This window comes from Galeopterus variegatus, unplaced genomic scaffold (assembly GCF_000696425.1).
Source record: "Galeopterus variegatus unplaced genomic scaffold, G_variegatus-3.0.2 Scaffold583, whole genome shotgun sequence".
Lineage (NCBI taxonomy): Eukaryota > Metazoa > Chordata > Mammalia > Dermoptera > Cynocephalidae > Galeopterus > Galeopterus variegatus.
The window spans coordinates 35900-54113 of record NW_007726694.1 but is presented as its reverse complement, the minus strand read 5'-3'; the positions used below and the strand labels follow the sequence as shown (position 1 = coordinate 54113).

Here is an 18214-nt window from a genome sequence, read left to right as displayed (position 1 = left end):
CTGTAATCTAAATCCTAATCTCTTTCCTCTCTCCCAGGAAGGCACATACACAGTTCCTTCAAAGGCTGAAAGGGATAAAACTGCTTGCTCTGACTTAGCTTGGTACCCAGTATGGAGCTGGCACTCTAGGTGCCAGGCATGGGTGTTGAATGGACATAGCAGGTTCACACACATGGAAGGTAGACAGAGACACAAGAGAGCACCATGCACTGGCCCTGAAACCCATCTCTTATACCTGACACTCCCCCACCCCTGCCCCCGCCATCCACCCCCAGACTCACAATCATGTATTAATTCAATTACACTTGGGGGAATTTCAGTCATGTTAATTATTCATGTTTTGTGCCTGCCATGTGCCAGGTCATGGTACACCTGTTTCTACAGACTCTTGCCCCTGTGTAAACACCTGGCACAGCGGTTGGAGAGGAAGGCTTAGAGAGATCAATGCACTCAGAGCAGGAAAGTGTAGGATGGGGTTTGGTGATCTTTGCCCTGAGCCCAAGTGAATGGAAAGCTTTCCAGGGTCCTAGCTGCTTGTTCCGATCTGCTCCCACCAAGATTGAAAGGGGATGGGAGGCTTTGGATCTGAGCCAATTTGTCATTCACCAATGAACCATGCTGTTGTTATCAGATGCTGCTGACTTTGCCCTGGTGCAAAGTCTGGCCTCATCTTGCTTGGGGCTGGCACGTAAGTCATGATGGACAACTCCAGAATAGACCCAAAGCATACATAGTACATTCATTTTTTTCTAACCCACGAACTGTGACATCAGGATCAAATACTTGACATCAAGGCTATCTGGTACTCGTACGGTGGCTGAGCAAACAAGCACAAACTGCCCCCACTCCAACACAACAGCCCCAGCCCCAGCCCCTCACAAGACATGGCCCCTGCACCTCTTGAGCCACCCATTTTTTCACTGGCTTCTACTTGTGCCATAAATTTTCAGCTGAGGTCAGCCTCTGAACCATGCCCATGATCCTTCCTGCTCCCTCATCCTTCCCCTTAGTGAGTGATAAGGCTGGAAGGGACCCATAGGGCAGCACTTGGGGGATGGAGAGGTAAAGAAAATCTTAGGGCCAGTCAGGAACTGGATTGGAGGAAGGAGAAAAGATAGTCTTTGGGCTGTCTCTCCCCAGTTCAGGCCCAGACGTTTGTGGGGACAGCTCTGGCTGCCCTCAGCTAAGCCCCTCTGCCTGAATGGCAGAGGCTGTGAAGCAATTATAACTCAAGTAGAAAGTGGAGGTTCGGGGCCCAGCCCAGGAGTGGGCACAGGGCAGGTGGACAGGCACACATGCAGGTACTCAGCCAAATGGCACACAGACCCACATAGCACTCGTGAGAGACACAGACCAACCGAAACGTACACACCCATCCAAAGACACAGAGGCACAGATCCCAATTCAATGCACATATACACATACTGACAAACAACGTACTCTCACGGAGACCCTCCTGCCCCCCGCCCACAGCAAGCAGAGCCATGTCCTTACCTGGGAGGGCAGAACATGAACAGGAATTCTGAGGCTGTGTCTGTCCTCAGGTGTATTTGTATAGGATAGGGAGGGGCTGGGGGCAGCCAGGTGTACTGGGAGGGTCATGGACAGAGGGTGTGGGGAATGACTAATCTTTATCTGGGTAAAGAGCAGTTAAAAGCAGGATGTGTGTGTATGGAGGGAGGAGTAGTTGGGGGGGGGGAGTAGGGAACAACCCATTATCACATTGGTCTGGTGATAAGGTGCCATAGAACTGAGGCAAGGGTCCCTAACCCTGCCAAAGCTGTTTATCACCCAGGGGCAGGCTCTAAATGTGTGTGGAGCTCCTGCTGAATGCAGGCCATGCATGAGGCACTGCACGCATGTTAGTTAATCCACTGGAACCTACAAATAGATAGGACGATCACTTCCTTTCAGCAGGTGGAGTAGGAAATAGCTACCCTGGTGGAGGACCTAGTGGAATCTTTGCCCTGGGCACCAAAACCCCAGGCCTGAGTTCTTAAATGTGCTGCCCAGCCCAGGGAACTAGACTGGGAGTAGAAACTGGCCACAGAAAAGGGGACTTTCAGGGTCGGGTTTAGACAAGCAGGATGGGAGCCTGGGGTTTTGGAGCCCAGGCTACCAGCTTGCTCTGAACTCTGCAAGCCCTGTGGTCTGGCCCCCAGTGACCCCTGTGGCATCTGCTGCATGCCACAACCCCTTGCTCGGTGTGGCTCTGGCCACACTGGCTTCCCTTAGACCTTTGCAGACACAACAGTTGTCCCTGCTACAAGCTCTCCTAGCTCCCCGAATCCTTTCTCCTGATATTTCTTGCTCCCACTGGACTCTATGCTCCTCTAATGTAGAGAACATGCTGGCTCTCTTAGTCACCTCATATTCCCAGAGACTGGCCCTTAGCAGTTCTCCTGGCATTAGCAGATGCCCAATAAATATTTGGTGAAGGCACAAAGGGTTGGAGTTGGTTGCTGGGTAATAACTGAATCCACTTCTGTGGTTTATATTTTGTTTATTTTTTTCTCTTTATTACATATTGTTAAAAATTAAAATTTTTTTCTGGAAAAATAAGGAGGAGCTCTTCCATGATCCCAGCCCCTGGCTGACCTAGGCTCATGCTGCCCACCCGTGGGCTCACAATGCTGTGTGAAAGTGAGGACATGGAAGACTCCCACCCTTAGATAGGCAAAGGGGCTTGGTTGGCCCCCTGTTTTCATTAAGGTGAATAAGGACCATGTGAAATTGAAAGCAGAAAAGTTAAAAGCAGCCACTGTTTCCAGGTTTGCTTGTAAAGAGCTGGGATGAACTAGCTACACTTGAACTGCATTAGATTCACTTTTTAAAAGTAACATACCTGAGAAAAATGATAACATTGGTTCTCACAGAGGTTTACACTGGGACGTTCATAGCAGCTTTTGGAATAACTAAAAACTGGGGGCGTCTCAAATGTCCATCACTAAGCAAATGAATAAACATTGCGGGACGTGCATTCTATAGAATACTATTCAGTAATAAAAAGGGAAGTACTATTGATACAAACTAAAACATGACTGAATCTCAAAATAATCATGCTGAGTGAAATAAAGGATATACACTATATAATTTGTCTATAAAATTCTAAAATTTTGTAAAATTCTAGAAAACGTGCACCCATTGACAGTGACAGCCTGGGGATAGGGGGAGGAGGGGCGGGGGGAAGGAGGCACTAGAAAGGTACAAGGAAGAAACCTCGGAGTTGATGCATATGTTTATTATCTTGATTGTGGTGGTGATTTCATAGAGTATACATATGGCAAAACATCAAATTGTATAATTTAAAATGTGCAGTTTATGGTATGTCAATTTGACCTCAATTAGAGTTGTAAAAACAAATGTAACATAGCAACCATTAGAAAACAATTTGAAAAATGGAGAGGAGGGACAAGAGTGATTCTTTATTTCCATGGTAGTCAGGGAGGGAAAGTATTTGAGTATCAGGTTCTTTTACAGTATCAAAGATCTCATATCAGCTCTTGGAGGTAAATGTTCTTATCTTCCCCTTTTATAGATTAAAAAAGGCCAGGGTTCAGAGACGTTAAGAAACTTGCCTGAGATCACCCTGCCAGTGTGTAGTTCATCCCAACTGGGGACTATTTGAGTCTAAAGCTTGGGCCCTTTCTTCCCATGAAGTTGTCTTGCATTTTAGGAATGCACTTCTGAAGAATTCCAGCCTGCTTTCATAACATTATGGTCAAAGGACTTTGGTTTATGACTGGGTGGGGAGTTATTGGTCTGTTCGGCACACATTTTCTGTAAGCCTGCTGGGAGCCAGGGCGTGGAATGCAGATGGGGCTGACTGCTGGATAGGGGCAGAGGTCCCAGAGGAAGTTTACAAAAGACACGGTGCCTGCCAGGCTCTGGCCCACACTGTGTGAGTGACTCTACCTGTGTCCACCCATGCACTGCCCTCATGAGCCCTCCAAGCTCTCCTCTGCCAGGGATCCTCCTTTTCCCCTTCAGGGACCCTGATGCCACGACCTCCCTATCCCCACACCCAGCCTTAGCAGGAAGCTGAAACAAGAGGCCTAAGTCCTCATGGACCCCCAAGAGGGAAGTGGGAGCCCAATGCTCTGGGCACGAGGGTCAGGGCCTCCAGTTCTCAGCTTCTCTGGAGTCAGGGTCCGAGCTCCCAGTTGGGGTTACTCTGGGTCCAAGTCATGGCAAGCAGGTAGTAGGGTGACTGAGGCCTTGGGTGAGGAGATAGGCCCTGCTTTGATGGGGTGGACGAAGATAGGGCAGTCTGAGCAGCCTGGGTGGGCAGGAAGATGTCCACGGCAGTGGTGGGCACATTGGAGTGATCTACAGCCGAGTGTATATGTTCATGGACTCTTTCCCCGACTCTAAGATTTTGAGGGCAAGCAGAGCCACATGTGTGTCTCCTCCACTCTTTGGCACTATGCCTTACAGATAGTGTGTGTTCACCAAGTGCTTGGACATATTGCCTGGCTGAGAGAGGTGGTGTTTCCCTGCCAGAAAGCCACAGAATGGACAAGAGGCACAAGAGGAAACACTTCTGGGGTGAGGGGGTTGCGGTCAGGAAGAGGAGAGGGGAGGACAGAAGGGACTTCTCCTGGGGCAATGGATGGCATGGATGGGGTCTTTGGGAGGGTGAGGACAGACAGTGAAGACCCAAAAGCAGGATATCGGCCCCCTCTGGGACCCCCAATGCCTGTCAGCAGAGCCAGCAAGGCCCCCTCCCCCTGCCTCCTGGGTGGCCCTGTAGGGTGGGGAGGGAGGGTGGGCAGGTTTCTCATGGCATGAGGGCACAAGTAGCCTGCCCTGGGAATGGGCTGGACAGAGTGCTCCAGGGATGGGCCACGGGCCTCAGTGATTCTGGTGCAGTGGGGAGGGTGCCCACCCCCAGAGGCTCCTGGGCAGGCCACAGACTCTCATCTCCAAAGAGAAGCTAATAGCACCTGCCCCGGCTAATTCACAGATTCCAGAGCTTGAAGAGATCAAATGTCATCACATGTGTGAAGGTTTGGAAGTGTTGGATATACCGCAGGGTGTTGCTGTTGTCACTATAAGCACTGATCACCTATTTGACTCTGGCCTCATCACTTTCCCTTGCTCAGCACTGGGCGTTTGCCTGCTGGACACTTCACCACCACCTCTGGCCTCTGGAATGACTCATGGACAGGCTCCAGAGAGGTTCCCTCCCGCCCCAACCTCGTATAACACCCTCCTTCCCCCTAGGGGGATCCGGACATCACGGTGTGCCTGAGGCGTGTTCCTGACGCAGGACTTTCAGTGCTTAAACGGGGACAGTTCTAGGCAAACCGGGACCGTGAGTCACCCTACTTTTCTCCTCACTCACAGGCTGCTTCCTCTCCCTGATGGTGACCATGGCATCCCAGGCCTGGCATTTCAGCACCTCTCTCTCTCTCTGGTTGTTCTCTCCTGCCTAGAAGCCTCTAGGCTGATGAAAGCCCTGAGCCACGCCACCCAGGGCCACTTCAAAGGCTTTTCCCTCTTGGAGGGGCCTGACCCACTCTCACCCATCCCTCAGCCTTCTGCTGGGCTTCCATCCTTCTCCCCATACCTCAAAATTGTGCCAGACCTTTTCCCTATCCCTACAGGGTAAACTCACCCACCTCTGCCCCACGTGATGAGCCTCAAGAGCGGCTAGAACCTGTCAGTCCTATGTGGCCTTCCAGCTCCTGCCTGCCCAGCTGGCACCCTTGTTCCAGCCCCGCTTCCTCACTGCCCACACCCCGCTCCACCCCATGACCAGCGGACTTCAGTTTCCTAATCCAGTGTGTGGCTTCCTCAGCCTCTGCTGTAAAACGGACCACTTCACCTCCTCAGTCTGCCCTCCCCAGGCTGATCTGTACCTTCCTAACCTAATGTCCTCTTGCTGGTGAAAGCCAGCCACTTCCCTGCCTTTTCCCATGCTGTGCTCTCTCCTTGCTCACAGGAGGCCCTCTCACTGCCATCCACTTGCCTGAGTCTTGCTCAACCCCTTGAAGTTCAGCTCCTTCTGGAGAACTCCTGGGTGGGCCTGAGCTCTGTGTCACCTGCTATTGGCAAGTGCCTCTGAGGTGGAGCCTGGGTCTTCCCTCCTTTTTCTGCATTGCCTCATCAGGTGAAGCACACATTAGGTGTCCCTCTGATGGCATGTCCTGGGCAAGCCCTGACAGCAGCAGCACTCAGCCTCTGCTTGTGGGCAGCTCTAGACTGGTGGTGAGGTGGGGAGTTCTGGGAAAACACTGTGAGTCCCCCTTGCACCCACCATGGAGAACAGAGCCTCATACAAGGGAGACCCCAGGGGTTCAGTTTCACACCAGGGTTCACCTCCCACTGCTGGGCCCAGAGCTGGAAAGCTCAGGCGCCCCACCCCCTGGGTGTGCCCTGGAGAGCATAATGCAGGCGGGAGTCCCCAGCCCCACCTTCCTTCTGCCTCCAGAAACCTCAAAGGGCATAGGCCTGGGCCCCACCCTGCTCTGGGATGTGTATTCTTGGGGAAAACATGGCCCAGCCTTTGACCCTGGCAGCTGGAGCCTGCCTGGGATTGATCCCTTCAGCCCCACCTCACATACTCAGAATTTCCCCACCCAGGGCCACGCGTGGCCTGACCAAGAAGCCTGCACACAGACCCCTAGTCCTAGGAGTCAGGACAGCAGTTTCTCAAGAAAGGAATGGCCATGGGGGCCTGGAAAGTGGGAGTGGGTTTGTAGGAAAGAAACACTGTGCATAGTCGAAGGTATACCTGTTCCCCAATGTTCATTGCAGCACTCTTTACAATAGCCAAGAGTTGGAACCAGCCCAAATGTCCATCATCGGATGAGTGGATACGGAAAATGTGGTACATCTACACAATGGAATACTACTCAGCTATAAAAACGAATGAAATACTGCCATTTGCAACAACATGGATGGACCTTGAGAGAATTATATTAAGTGAAACGAGTCAGGCACAGAAAGAGAAATACCACATGTTCTCACTTATTGGTGGGAGCTAAAACTTAATAAATAAATTCACACACACACACACACACACACAAAAAAACCGGGGGAGGGGGAAGAAGATATAACAACTACGATTACTTGAAGTTGATACGACAAGCAAACAGTAAGGACATCATTGGGTGGGAGGGAGGAGAGGGAGGAGGGAGAGAGGTTTTGGTAATAGGCCACAATAATCAACCACAATGTATATCAACAAAGTACAATTAAAAAAAAAGAAACACTGTGCATAAACCACCCTTTTGCTCCTTCCCATCTGGAGCGTCACCTGCCTAGTAGATGGGCTGTCATGCAATCCAGCCTTGCCCAGCCTCTTCCTCAACACTCACTGACCCACCCAGAACTGGCAAGTGGCACCAGTGACCTTCTGAGGGCTCAGCCCCCAGCCAAGAAGAAAGGGATGTGAGCCTGGAACTGGGCCTGGTGGGATCCAGAGGCAGGTGAAACACAGGGACTGCTTCCAGAAGCACCAGTGCTGGCTGGGGACCGATGGCAACCAGAGCCCGGGACTTCAGAGAGAGGGCATGGGGGAGGGGAACAGATAGGGAAGACTCCCTGGAGCGGGTGGGGCAGGAGCCTGGCCTTACAGGATTTGCTGGGCAGGAATCCTGAAGGGAGGCACAGAGAGGATGCTGAGGGGGTTCCTCAGATGGTCCCCATAACCCAGAAGTCTTCAATGTGTTCAGGCCCCAGTGGGCTGGTGGGAGGCAGCCTTTGGGGCCTCTGTAGCCCCATCTGGAAGGTGGCTACACAGTTACTGGAGGTGAGTTTTACTCTGAGCCACACATCGCTCCCGATATGGATGTTACCCACGTTATTTCACTTCAAATAACTGGTGAAGTACATACACTTCATTTCATAGATGAGGACCAGGAAATAAGGGACACAGCCAGTGAGGGGTGAAGCTAATCTGGAATCCACCGTCCCACTCTGCCTTATCTTATGACAAGGTTGAGGAGAAGGGCAAGGGCCAGATTGCTTATATTTTATTGATCAGCCATTCCGGAAACGGTAAATGACGTCTGAGTAGCACTGGCCCCACGGGTGGAGCCTCTGCCAGGTTTGTGCTCCCGGTCTCTCAGGGTGTGGTCCACAGGGTCTTTCCTCCCCTGGTCTCCTCAGTGAGAATCCCGACTTCCAGCCTTCTTGTCCTCAGGGTTGGCTCCAGGTCTGTGTTCTAAGAACTGTGAATAAAGTCCAAATGTGGTTTGCCCGGGGCTGGGGCTGTCGCCTGAGCTAGCAGGTAGCCTGGGAGGGTGGGGATCAGGCAGGGAAGAGACCGGGACAACTGGCCCAACCCTAGGTGGAGAGAGGGAAGGCACTGAGTGAAGTCTCAGCAGAGACAGCGTCGGCGGGACAGCTGGTGAAAAGAGCCATGGTCAGGGAGGCAGCACCCTGGCTTCCAGTCTCGTCTGTGCCACAAACAGGTTGGGTGTCCTGGGCAGATGGCGCCACCTCTCTGGGCCTCAGGTTCCTCATCAATAAAATAAGGCTTCTACAACCGGATGGCTTCTCTAGTCTGACGAAGTTTGGAGGTGGGGTTCGGAGACGGGAGGAGGAGCAGGGGAGCAGGAGGGGAGGAGAACCCCCGCCCCGTAACCAGGCTTTTGTAACTCTGCTGCCCCCTCGTGGTAGCACTGAGTAACAGAGACGTTCTCACTGGGGAACATGTCGCAGGTCATCCGCCTCCCTCCCTTGCTTTCTGTGGACTTCTCCCCAGGACAGAGGGGGGCACCCACGGGCTCCCTCAGGGCTGCGTGCGTTCTAGGTGGACGGAAAGGCAGTCACAGGATAGGACACCCAGAGTAATGCACAGGATGCATGGGTTATTCACTCCTATTCATTCGGCAAGTGCTGATGGAAGGTCTGTGGTATGCAGGGGCACTGTGCCAGGCTCTAGGTATACAGAGGTACTTGGCGCACCATTCCTGCCCTCAGGAGACCTCTGTACAAGGGGAGAACAGATAGACAAACCACAAACTCTGGAGAAAGCAGGAGAATGTGGGGGCTGCTCAGAGGTGTGACATATTGTGTGAGTAACACTTGGCAAGCACACAGCCAGCAGCTGGGGGTTCCTGTCTGGCTGCAGGTTTGTGCTGACATGTGGGCCTCCGCCTGAGGGGCCAGGAGGCCTTTGCCTCTTGGTTAGGGGAGTCTCTCCCTGCAGATCCTTCCAGAAGAGCTGGGTCACCCTCCCTAAGGAATGGCTGGATTCCCACCTGGGCCTGCTGCTCCCCTACTGCAAAGAGGCGTCCACCCTGGCTGGGAATGGTGATAGGGGGACAAAGGTCCTGCAGCCTCCTCTATATACACCCCTCCTCCCCAGACCTGGACTGGGGCCTGAGTTGAAAGAAGGTGGAGAGCATTGGATCTCTGTCCCAGACCAGTGCTCTGCGGGCCTCCCAGCTCCAAAGTGTGAGGCAGGTGATGGGAAGCTTGAGGCTTCTGGAGGCTTCTGAGGCTAGGCAGCCTGTGTGGGGCAGGATGCAGAGATGCAGAGAGGGTGGGAGAAGGAGCAAGTGAGTGTGTGAATGGGTGTGTGACAGAGAGAGGCCCAGGGTGAGGAGCCTGGGTGCGTCACATTTGCTGGGAAAGTAGAAGAGGCTGACTCAGTGGGAACATCCGGCAGGAAAGGGAGAGGGAGCACAGTGGCATTTGCAAGCAGGATGGGAACTCTGGGACGGTGAGATGGGGTGAGATGAGGTGTGGGGCCAGGGGTGCTGCGAAGGCATGGACAGGAAGGGGACTAAGCATGGTGGGGAGCAAAGGGGGGAGGAAAGGGCAGTTCATGGGAGTAGAGGCCTGGGGACAAAAGAGAAGGCAGTGGATGTTCTGCTCTGGAGACAGAGGGGACAGGTTGTAGTGTGGGGTTAGGGAAACTGAAGTCTGGTCAATCAAGGATACGGGGGATGCAAGGGCCTTGTGACTACTGAAAGTCCTGATACAGAGAGACCACCCTCCTCTTGGCACCCCAAAGCCTCAGGTCCAGAAGACTCTTGGGTGGGACTTCCAGGCAGGAGGAGACCAGCCTCAGATGTAGGAGGAAGAGTTGGGGAGAGGCTCTCTTGATAAGGGCTGACTCCTTTCTCAGGGTCAGAAAGGTTGAAAGGGCCAGTCTTGGACAGCAAGGCTGGTAAGAGCCTAGAGTTAGGAGCCTGAGGGAGGAAGGCTATTGGCCATCTCTGCACTGTGATGACAAGGGCCCTGGAGGAAGGCCCGGCCCACCATGCCAAGGGGCCAGGAACCCAAGCAGCTGAGCCTCCCTGGAGTGGCTGCACTTTAAAATATAGAGAAGATAATGTCCAGCCTAAAGGAATGAGTGACTAACAGTGTTATTTTAGGTATGTGGTAGTATTTGGTGGCCTAGGGGAGGAAAGCTTCTTGAACCCTTCGAATGCCTTAAGCTGGTGCTGATGAGGCGAGTGAGCAGGAGAGGGAGGCACATTCGAGGTGGGGCCCTCAGACCAAGAAGCCTGGTGGGCCGGGCTGTGTCCTGTAGGCCTTTTTCTACTGGTGGGAGGGACGGAAGCCTATGCTGGCTGCCCATCTTGTCTGCAGGCAGGGCCGGGTTGGGGTCCTGCTGGGGCACAGGCCCTCAGGCAGGTGAAGGCTTGGCCCACCAGGAAGTCCCTGCCAGTCTCTCTGGGGACATTGGGGCAGTGCGGGGAGAGGTGCTGGACAGGACCAGCTGGCTGCCAGTGCCCTGGTCCTCGCCCTCTGAGAGGGGAAGGGTGGGGGTGGCGGCTGCAGCGTTCCTGGCTGGGAGCCCAGAGGAGTCTTTTGTAATCACAACATGATCTCGTGTGCTGAGTAGCGAAGCCGACAGGGAGAGGCCGGCAGAGGCCCGGCTCCGGTGGCTCCGGCTTCCCTCCTGCTCTGGCTCCCCCAGGGCTGCTCTGGAATTCTCTCAGTGCCCGCTGTTGCCATGCACTCGGCTGTGAGTGGCACCTTGCCTTTGGTGGGGGGCTTCTTGGGGCTGGGAGGGGGCTGGGATACGGGGCAGCAACACTCTGGCGGCAGCTTGGGACAGCTGGGCCTGGGAGGAAGAGGGCTGTGACCAGGCGGGTAGAGGGCTGGGCAGGGACACTGGTCACAACAGAGACCCTGCAGCTACACAGGGAGGGACCCGCGATCTTGATGCAGAGACACGGCTTGCCTAGGGCAGCTCCTGGCGGGGGCTGCCAATGGAGCTGGCTCTCTCCTGCCATGATTGCCAGCAGCTCACGGCCTGAGGGGCTGGGCCTGCAGGAGTGGCTCTTCCCTATGGGCTGGGCACAGGCCTTGGGGATTGGGGTCCAGGGCCTAAGAGTCCAGGATGGAGCTGGGTCTTTCTTTTTTCTGTGGTTCTGGATCTGGGAGCCAAACAGCTCCCCCCTCGACCTCCCAAATCCCCTGGCAGCTTCCCAGTCACGGCAGGTTCTGCTGCCAGAGCCATTTATAACTCCCATTCCAGGCTCTGCTCAGCAGTGGAGCTCCCTGGAGAGCCAGGGGGAGGGGCGGCCAACTGCTGGGAGCTGTGGCCCTGGGTATTAGGCCCTGACCTGAGCCCCTCGAGGAGGCAGAGATAGGCCTAGCTGGGATGGGGGGCTGGAGCCTTCTATGGGCCATCTCCCTGAGCAATCCCCTTCCTTCATGTGGGTCTGGGATCTGTGCCTTGGGTGGTAAGAATTAGGTTAGGTGGGCGAATGTGAAAGTTGGATAACTAGTAAGGGCCCAGCAGTCAGGAGCAGAGGTTCCCTGCCCTCTGCAGGGGCCTCACAGAGCCGAGTCCCTGATGAGCAGGCAGGAGAAGGATGCAGAGCTGGATCGGAGGATAGTTGCCCTGCGCAAGAAGAACCAGGCCTTACTACGCAGGTACCAGGTGCGTGGGCAGCGTCAAGGGCTGGGAGGACCGACTTGGCAGGCACTCCCTGGTGGATGCGAGATGCCTGCATGGCGGTCTTTCCCTGTGGGCTCAGGGATGAATCTCTGGGTCTGGGGCTGGGATTAGGGTGGTCATAGTCCCTTTCAGAGGCTTGGTCAGGGTCTCGGGCACTTGTGATGTGGTGCTTCTGTCCCCTGGTGTCCCCCTAGTGTCTGTGTAGACCCTATCAGTGTCTGTGTCTCTATGTGTCTGGGAGGCCGTGGCCTGTGCTGACCTTGGGCTTTCCTGTAGGAGATCCAGGAAGACCGTCGGCAAGCAGAGCAGGGGGGCATGGCTGTGACCATGCCAGGGCTCCTCCAATCCGATGGCCTCACTGTCACCATCAGCCAAATTCCTGGTGTAAGCCTCACCCAGGGAGGTAGCGCAGGGTTGCCAGGAGGTAGAGGCCCAGCCCATGTCAGGGGAGGAAAACCACCCTGCTCCTCTTCTCCCACATACTGCTCTGGGTGCATCTCATACAGCCCAGGCCGCTGCTGTTCCCCTACCCCCAAGGGCCAAAGCTGAAAGGCCACCAAATAGAAGTCCCCTCATACCCTTTTCTAGTCCTACAACCCTGCACCTATGCCTCAAAGCACAGGCTGCTCATAACCCCAAACCCCAAGGGCTCAAAACCCTGTGGGAAGTGGGGGACAGAGAAGTTGTGCTGAGTGCCAGGAACAGTGTCTGAGGGACAAAGCCCCCTTGTCTGAGTGCTCCGGATTTCCCGGCTCAGAGATGACAGGCCACTGTTGCATTAGGTTATCCAGAGTGGCGCTGGGCCTTGGATAACCTAATGCCTTTGGCATGTGAACACCCTGTAGGAGTCAGCTTCTCTGTGGGCATTCCAGGGAGGGCCTGGGCTGGAACCCAGGTCTGCGGAAGCACCCAAAGGACCCAGCCCCTGGGTCTTGCCCAGAGCTGCCTGTGTGGCCTGAGGGCAGGGGCACTTCTCTGTGCAGGAGAAGCGGGTAGTCAGCAGGAGCTGGGCAAGGAGCACCCTTGGACCTGAAGCTGCCAGTGAGATGCTTGAGGATGAGCACTGCACGGGTACTTTCTGCTTGGGGGAGCGGGTGGAACTGGCGGTGACCATGGAAAACAAAGCCAAGGTGAGCAGGGCGGGTGGGGAAGTCCAAGCAGCCTCTTCTCCCCCGGCTCTGCCACACTGCCCATCTCCACCTTCCCCAGGCCAAACGGATCGTAAGTGAAAAGCCCACCAGAGTAAGGAACCAGGGGGCAGATAGGTCACCTGGAGGGGGCGTGGGCCGGAGCCCCCCCGTGCAGATGGCCATCAGCTTGGATTCTTCACGGAAGGTACATCTTCAAGAGGGGATGGGGACATGAATGTGACAGTCCTCACTTGGGAGAGGCAGAGAAGCTGAGTCAGATATGTCCCTCTTTTGTGGGACATGGCCTAGGCAGCACCTGTAAGAATTCCCACCCCTCCCTCTCCTTTCTCTGGCCAGTCTCCACCTTGGGTGGAGCTTGCAGGGAGAGACAGCTGCTGCCAGAAATGTCATCTAGCCCACTACCCTCTCTAGACCCACTGGTGGCAGGGGGATGTGCAAGGGGGCGAGAGGGAGTAGGGGACTGGCCATGTGCCAGGTGTGACCTCTAGGTGGCAGCAGCCCCAGTCCTTGCTCTTGCTCACAGCCTCTGGTGCCCCTTCCACCCTGGGCCTGTCCATACACCCCTGTGACAACCCTGAGGGTAGGTGCTATTGTTATCCCCATTTTACAGATGAGGAAATGATACACAGAGAGGTTAAGTTACTTGCCCATAACATGCAGCTTACAGTGGATGGAACTGTGCTCACGGCAAATACAGCTCTTTAGAGATGGAACAGACCTAATTTTTAGATGGAGACATGGAAACCTTGAGAGAGGAAGGGGTTAGTAGTGTCTCTGGATCTCCACCCCAAGCCTCCTCCTGCTTCTACCCCATGGTGCTGAGTGTCTTCTCCTTGAAGGGTGCTCAGGAACCCCGGAGTCCAGGTGTGGTCCCAGGCCCAGCTCCCCAACAGCCAGTGGGGGAGCCCCCGGAGGTGGGCTGGGACTACGTCCAGTGGAAGCAGGAGCGGGAGCAGATTGACCTGGCCCGCCTTGCTCGGCACAGAGATGCGCAGGGTGACTGGCGCCGCCCGTGGGACCTGGACAAGGCCAAGCCCACGTGGGTGGCTGGGCTAGGCAGCTTGCCAGGCTGACATGCATGGGGGCTGGTGTAGGGCTAACTGTGGGTGCTGCATGGAGGGCTGGTGGGACCCTCCCCAGGATCGTGGGGAGCTGCCTGGGTTCTCTGGCCAGGCCCTGAGCTCAGGGCTCTGGGTGGGCATTGGGTCTCCATTTTTCTTGGGTCTACCATCTCCCTGCTGCCCTCAAATTCTGGGCCTGGGGTTGGGGGAAGCGGGGTCAATGGGAGGCCTGCTGCGGCTTCTGTCCTCCCCGCCACCAGCAGCCTGACTCCCTTCTCTGTCTGCACAGGCTACAGGACTGCAGCAAGCGTCAGGAAGAGGGCCCAGGCAGGGGGGGCAGCAGAAAGGGTGAGCCAACACTCCCCTTGTCTTTTCTCACCTCCCCCACCTTGTCCTCTCTTTTCTCTGTCTCTTTGTTTCCTACTTATTTTCAGAGCTGAAAGGAAGCTTCGGAGAACATCTTCCTTCCACTTTCTCACTATAAGAGGAAGTCACCAAGACCTCCTCTCCCGCCCTCCAAGCACACAGCTCCTGCCCGGGTTCTGACCCCAGAAGGTCCCGGGAGGAGGCTCAGTGGAAGCCAGCCCTGGGGTCCTTTTGAGGTGCTGGTCCTTAATGGCTGACAGTCCTAGTGGCCCTGCCTCTGGCCTGCTGCAGGAACAGCTCTGTGGATTTCTGGTCCCCTCATTTTACATACGAGGAAGCTGGGACCTGAGAGGCTGGTCAAGTCACTTGGCCAGAGAGTGGTAAAGCAGGCACAGGAACCTGCCTCTCCTGACCCCAGGCCAGGGATTTTCTGGGGAGATAGAAAACCTATAACTGGAATAGGACTGACAGCTTCCTGGTGCTAGAGGTACTGGTATTCCTGCCTTGGATCCTTTGTCACCCCACTCTTTCCCCTTTCCTTTGCCCCCTTAGGTCCCAGGGGCCACTGGAAGCTACAGCCCCCACCATTGCCTCCTGATGGAAAAGGTGAGTTGGGGGAGGAGGACCCTGGTGAAGGAGCCAGCTTCCATGGTCTTCTCTCCTTGAATTGTGGACAATCTCTTGCAGGTCGGGGTGGGCAACCCTGCAGAACCTCAGTGGCAATGGCCACAGGCAGCAAAGCCCGAGGGAAGGAGAGGCTGACTGGCAGGGCCCGAAGGTAACAGGTGGCCGGGAACAAAATCTAGGCAGGCATCTGGGCGTCCTGATTTCCTGGACCGGCAGCAGTCCAGGTGCCTGCTTCATCCCTGTCCCTGGGGCCCCTGTGTCCTCGCTGACTGCTGCCTGGCAGTGGGTTAATGAGATGCCAGGAGAGGCCATCAGCAGAGGCAGCAGCAGCAGGAGCCTGATGCCCAGGGGGGCCTGCAGTAATTACAGCAGCTCCCCTCCCCTGGGAAGCGAGGTGTGCCTTTCCCAGGCAGCACAGACGGGGACACGCCTGGAGTCCCCACAGAGTTCAAGGTGCTGCAGGCTTGGCCATAAACAGCAGCTGGGACCCAGGATGCGGCCAGGGTGGATGGCATTCAGAGGAAATGGCTGGGTTTGGGGAACAAGCTCAGGCTGGGAGGGAAGCATCCTGGAACCTCATTCTGGCTTTGCTCCCCCTCTGAGTCCCTTGGGCTTCAGCTTCTCCCTGGGGGGACATGGGCCACTGGCTACGGAGGAGGTGATGTGAAGTGGGTGGGATAGGTGTAGGGCCTGCCATGTGCTATGTTTCTACAGGTGGGATATGAAAGAAGACAAGGAGGAACTGGACAGTCAGCAGGTGGGTACTTGGGCATAGGACAGGGCAGTCTGGAGAACAAGACCTGAATTCACCAGCCAGCTGGGCCATTCTCTTGTTTCAGGGAAGCCAGAGCACCAGGACGACTCCCAGTGAGGAGGAACACACACAGAAGCAGAGCGGGGTGGGGCCGGGCAGACTGGGGAGTGCCCCGGCAATCAGCCCAGTCCCCCGAGAGGAGACAAAAGGGGAGTCAGGAGCCTCAGCAGCCAGTCCGGCCCCTGACTCTCCACAGAAGACTGACTTGGCTCCCCTTGACCTCTCTCTAGGAGGGGTGAGCAGACCTGGGCCTGGGGAGAGCACATGTGTACTTAGTCCTAGGCCTGGGGCCCTGGAGAGCCCTGGGTCCTGGCCAGATGGTTCCGAGCAGTCCCCCAGATGGAACAACCACGAGGCTAAGCTGGAAATCCAGACTTGCTCTGAGCCACAGAGAGGATCAGGGGCCCTAGATCCCAGAGAGAACAGGTCTGGCAAGGCTGGGGCCCAGAAGGGCCTGGCACCGAGAAGCAGGCCCCCCAGAGGAACCAGCCTAAGGGCAAGAGGCACAGGCGGTATGAGGAGCAGGACAGGGGGTCCTGGCCCTGCAGGAAGATGCTGAGCAAAGCTCCTGAGAGCTGGGGAGCCAGGTGGGGAGAGGAGGAGGGAAAGGCTCAGTCAAGAATCTTCGGCATGATGGGTGTCTGGCTGAGCGGTGTGGCAAATTCTTCAGCAGGGTGACCTTGTGAGGGCAAGGAGCTGTCCCCTTCCCTGCACCTCACATACACATCCTGTGCACAAGTGTGTTTTCATGTGCAGGCACAGCCCCTGGTGCATTCCCATGCTGGCACCTGGTGTCTGAGTCTGGTGAACCCTGACTTGGGCCTACTGCTGCCCCGGCCACAAGCTTTCTCCACCATGGTGAGAGAGCAAGGTTTGGTAGCACCCAGCACCTGGCTCTCCTGGCTCCCCATCATCCCCCAGGGCCTGGCCTCCCTCTCTGCAGGCTTCCAGCTCCTTAGGTCCAAGCAGCCTCAAAGCTGGCATGGACAGCCCAGGCCTGGGCTCTTTCCCATGTTCCTGCCTTGCATTCAGGTGACTCACCAGTCCCAGACTCACAGTATAGCCAAACCAAGGAATCTCAGCAATCACCTGCTAGCCTCCTGTCTCTACTGAAGAGGAGGCTGAAGCCTAGAGACAGGGAGGCCACACAGCGGGCAGGTACAGGGCTGGGAATAGAACAGTAGAGCTCAGGGTTTCTCTGTAAAAAGGAGGGTCTCTGGAAAGGCCAGATCTCTGAAGTGGGGTAGGGTGAGGATTGACAATTCCTCCCCGCTCAGCAGGGTAGGAGACTCTCTATCAGACATCGTTGCACCCTGAATGGAGTCAAGGGCCTGGCCCTGCAGCCCAGAGTCATTTCCTGCCCTTACCTACTTCCTCTCCCTACCCCCCCAACCTCCCTGCACCAGGGTCCTGCAAAAGCCAGGACTCACAGGAACCCAAGAGACAGAGAAACAGCGACTCCAGCTAAGGATGACACCAGGACTTGTCTCTCCTACTTAGCCTCCATTCCCACCCCTCCCGTGAGGCCCATGTCTGGTGAATTATCCAGACTCACAGAAGCCGTGGCTTCCTCTCGATTCAACAAACATTTCCTGAGCACCCACTACAAGTAATCCAGCTGGTGGGTGATGGTGACTTTGCAAGAGGGAGGGAAGAAAGCCAGTCATCCAGCAGATGCAGGCTGACAGCAGGCACTGTTCTTGGCTGTAGGTGCCTGGCAGAGGCGGTTGCTCCTCTTTCTTGTTATGCACACCCTTTGCTCCCAAGCCCTTGTCTGGATTGCACCACGTGGTCCCTCCTACTCCCCTCTGCTCTGATCCTGCCATGGTTGTTCCACTCTACTGAGGGTCGTGGGCTCACACCCCTCTGAGGCTCGAGGGATAATCCAGATCATCTCCCAAATCTCCCCACTGTTCAACATGATGCCCAAATCATGGGGTCCCAGCTCGGGCTTCCTCACTGGCTCTGGGCTCCACCCCTACCTCTTCTATTCACGAAGTGTGAGGAGGGGTACCTCTTCAGCAGATCAGACTGTTTAGAGAAGTGCTTTCATACTTTAATGTGAAGAGTAATGCAGAGTTGAATTCAGTAGGTCTGGGGAGGGTCTGAGAGTTTGCATTTTTAATAGACTCCAGGTAAGGCCTGTGCTGCTGGTTCCTGGACCACAATTTCTGAGTAGTAAGGGTTTGGACTAGAATATATGGAGGGCTGAAGGCGAAGACAGACTCTAGACTCTAAGGGTGGGTTGCTGGCTATGTAGGAGATGTGGGGGGGGGGACTTCCTTGCTTCAGAGTTGGCTGGGAAGCTGAGACTCTTGCA

At 55.4% G+C, this 18214-nt stretch overlaps 1 protein-coding gene across 1 annotated transcript; it reads left to right on the top strand.

The window, feature by feature from the left end:
* The first annotated feature begins 10789 nt into the window (after positions 1–10789).
* On the top strand, positions 10790–16453 carry LOC103588520 (chromosome unknown open reading frame, human C15orf52). The gene is given in 11 exon segments (XM_008570216.1): positions 10790–10933; positions 11747–11857; positions 12152–12259; positions 12859–13005; positions 13085–13210; positions 13866–14065; positions 14377–14435; positions 15006–15059; positions 15141–15231; positions 15795–15837; positions 15920–16453. Coding segments are annotated over 11 exon segments (1617 nt in total).
* The last annotated feature ends 1761 nt before the right edge of the window (positions 16454–18214 follow it).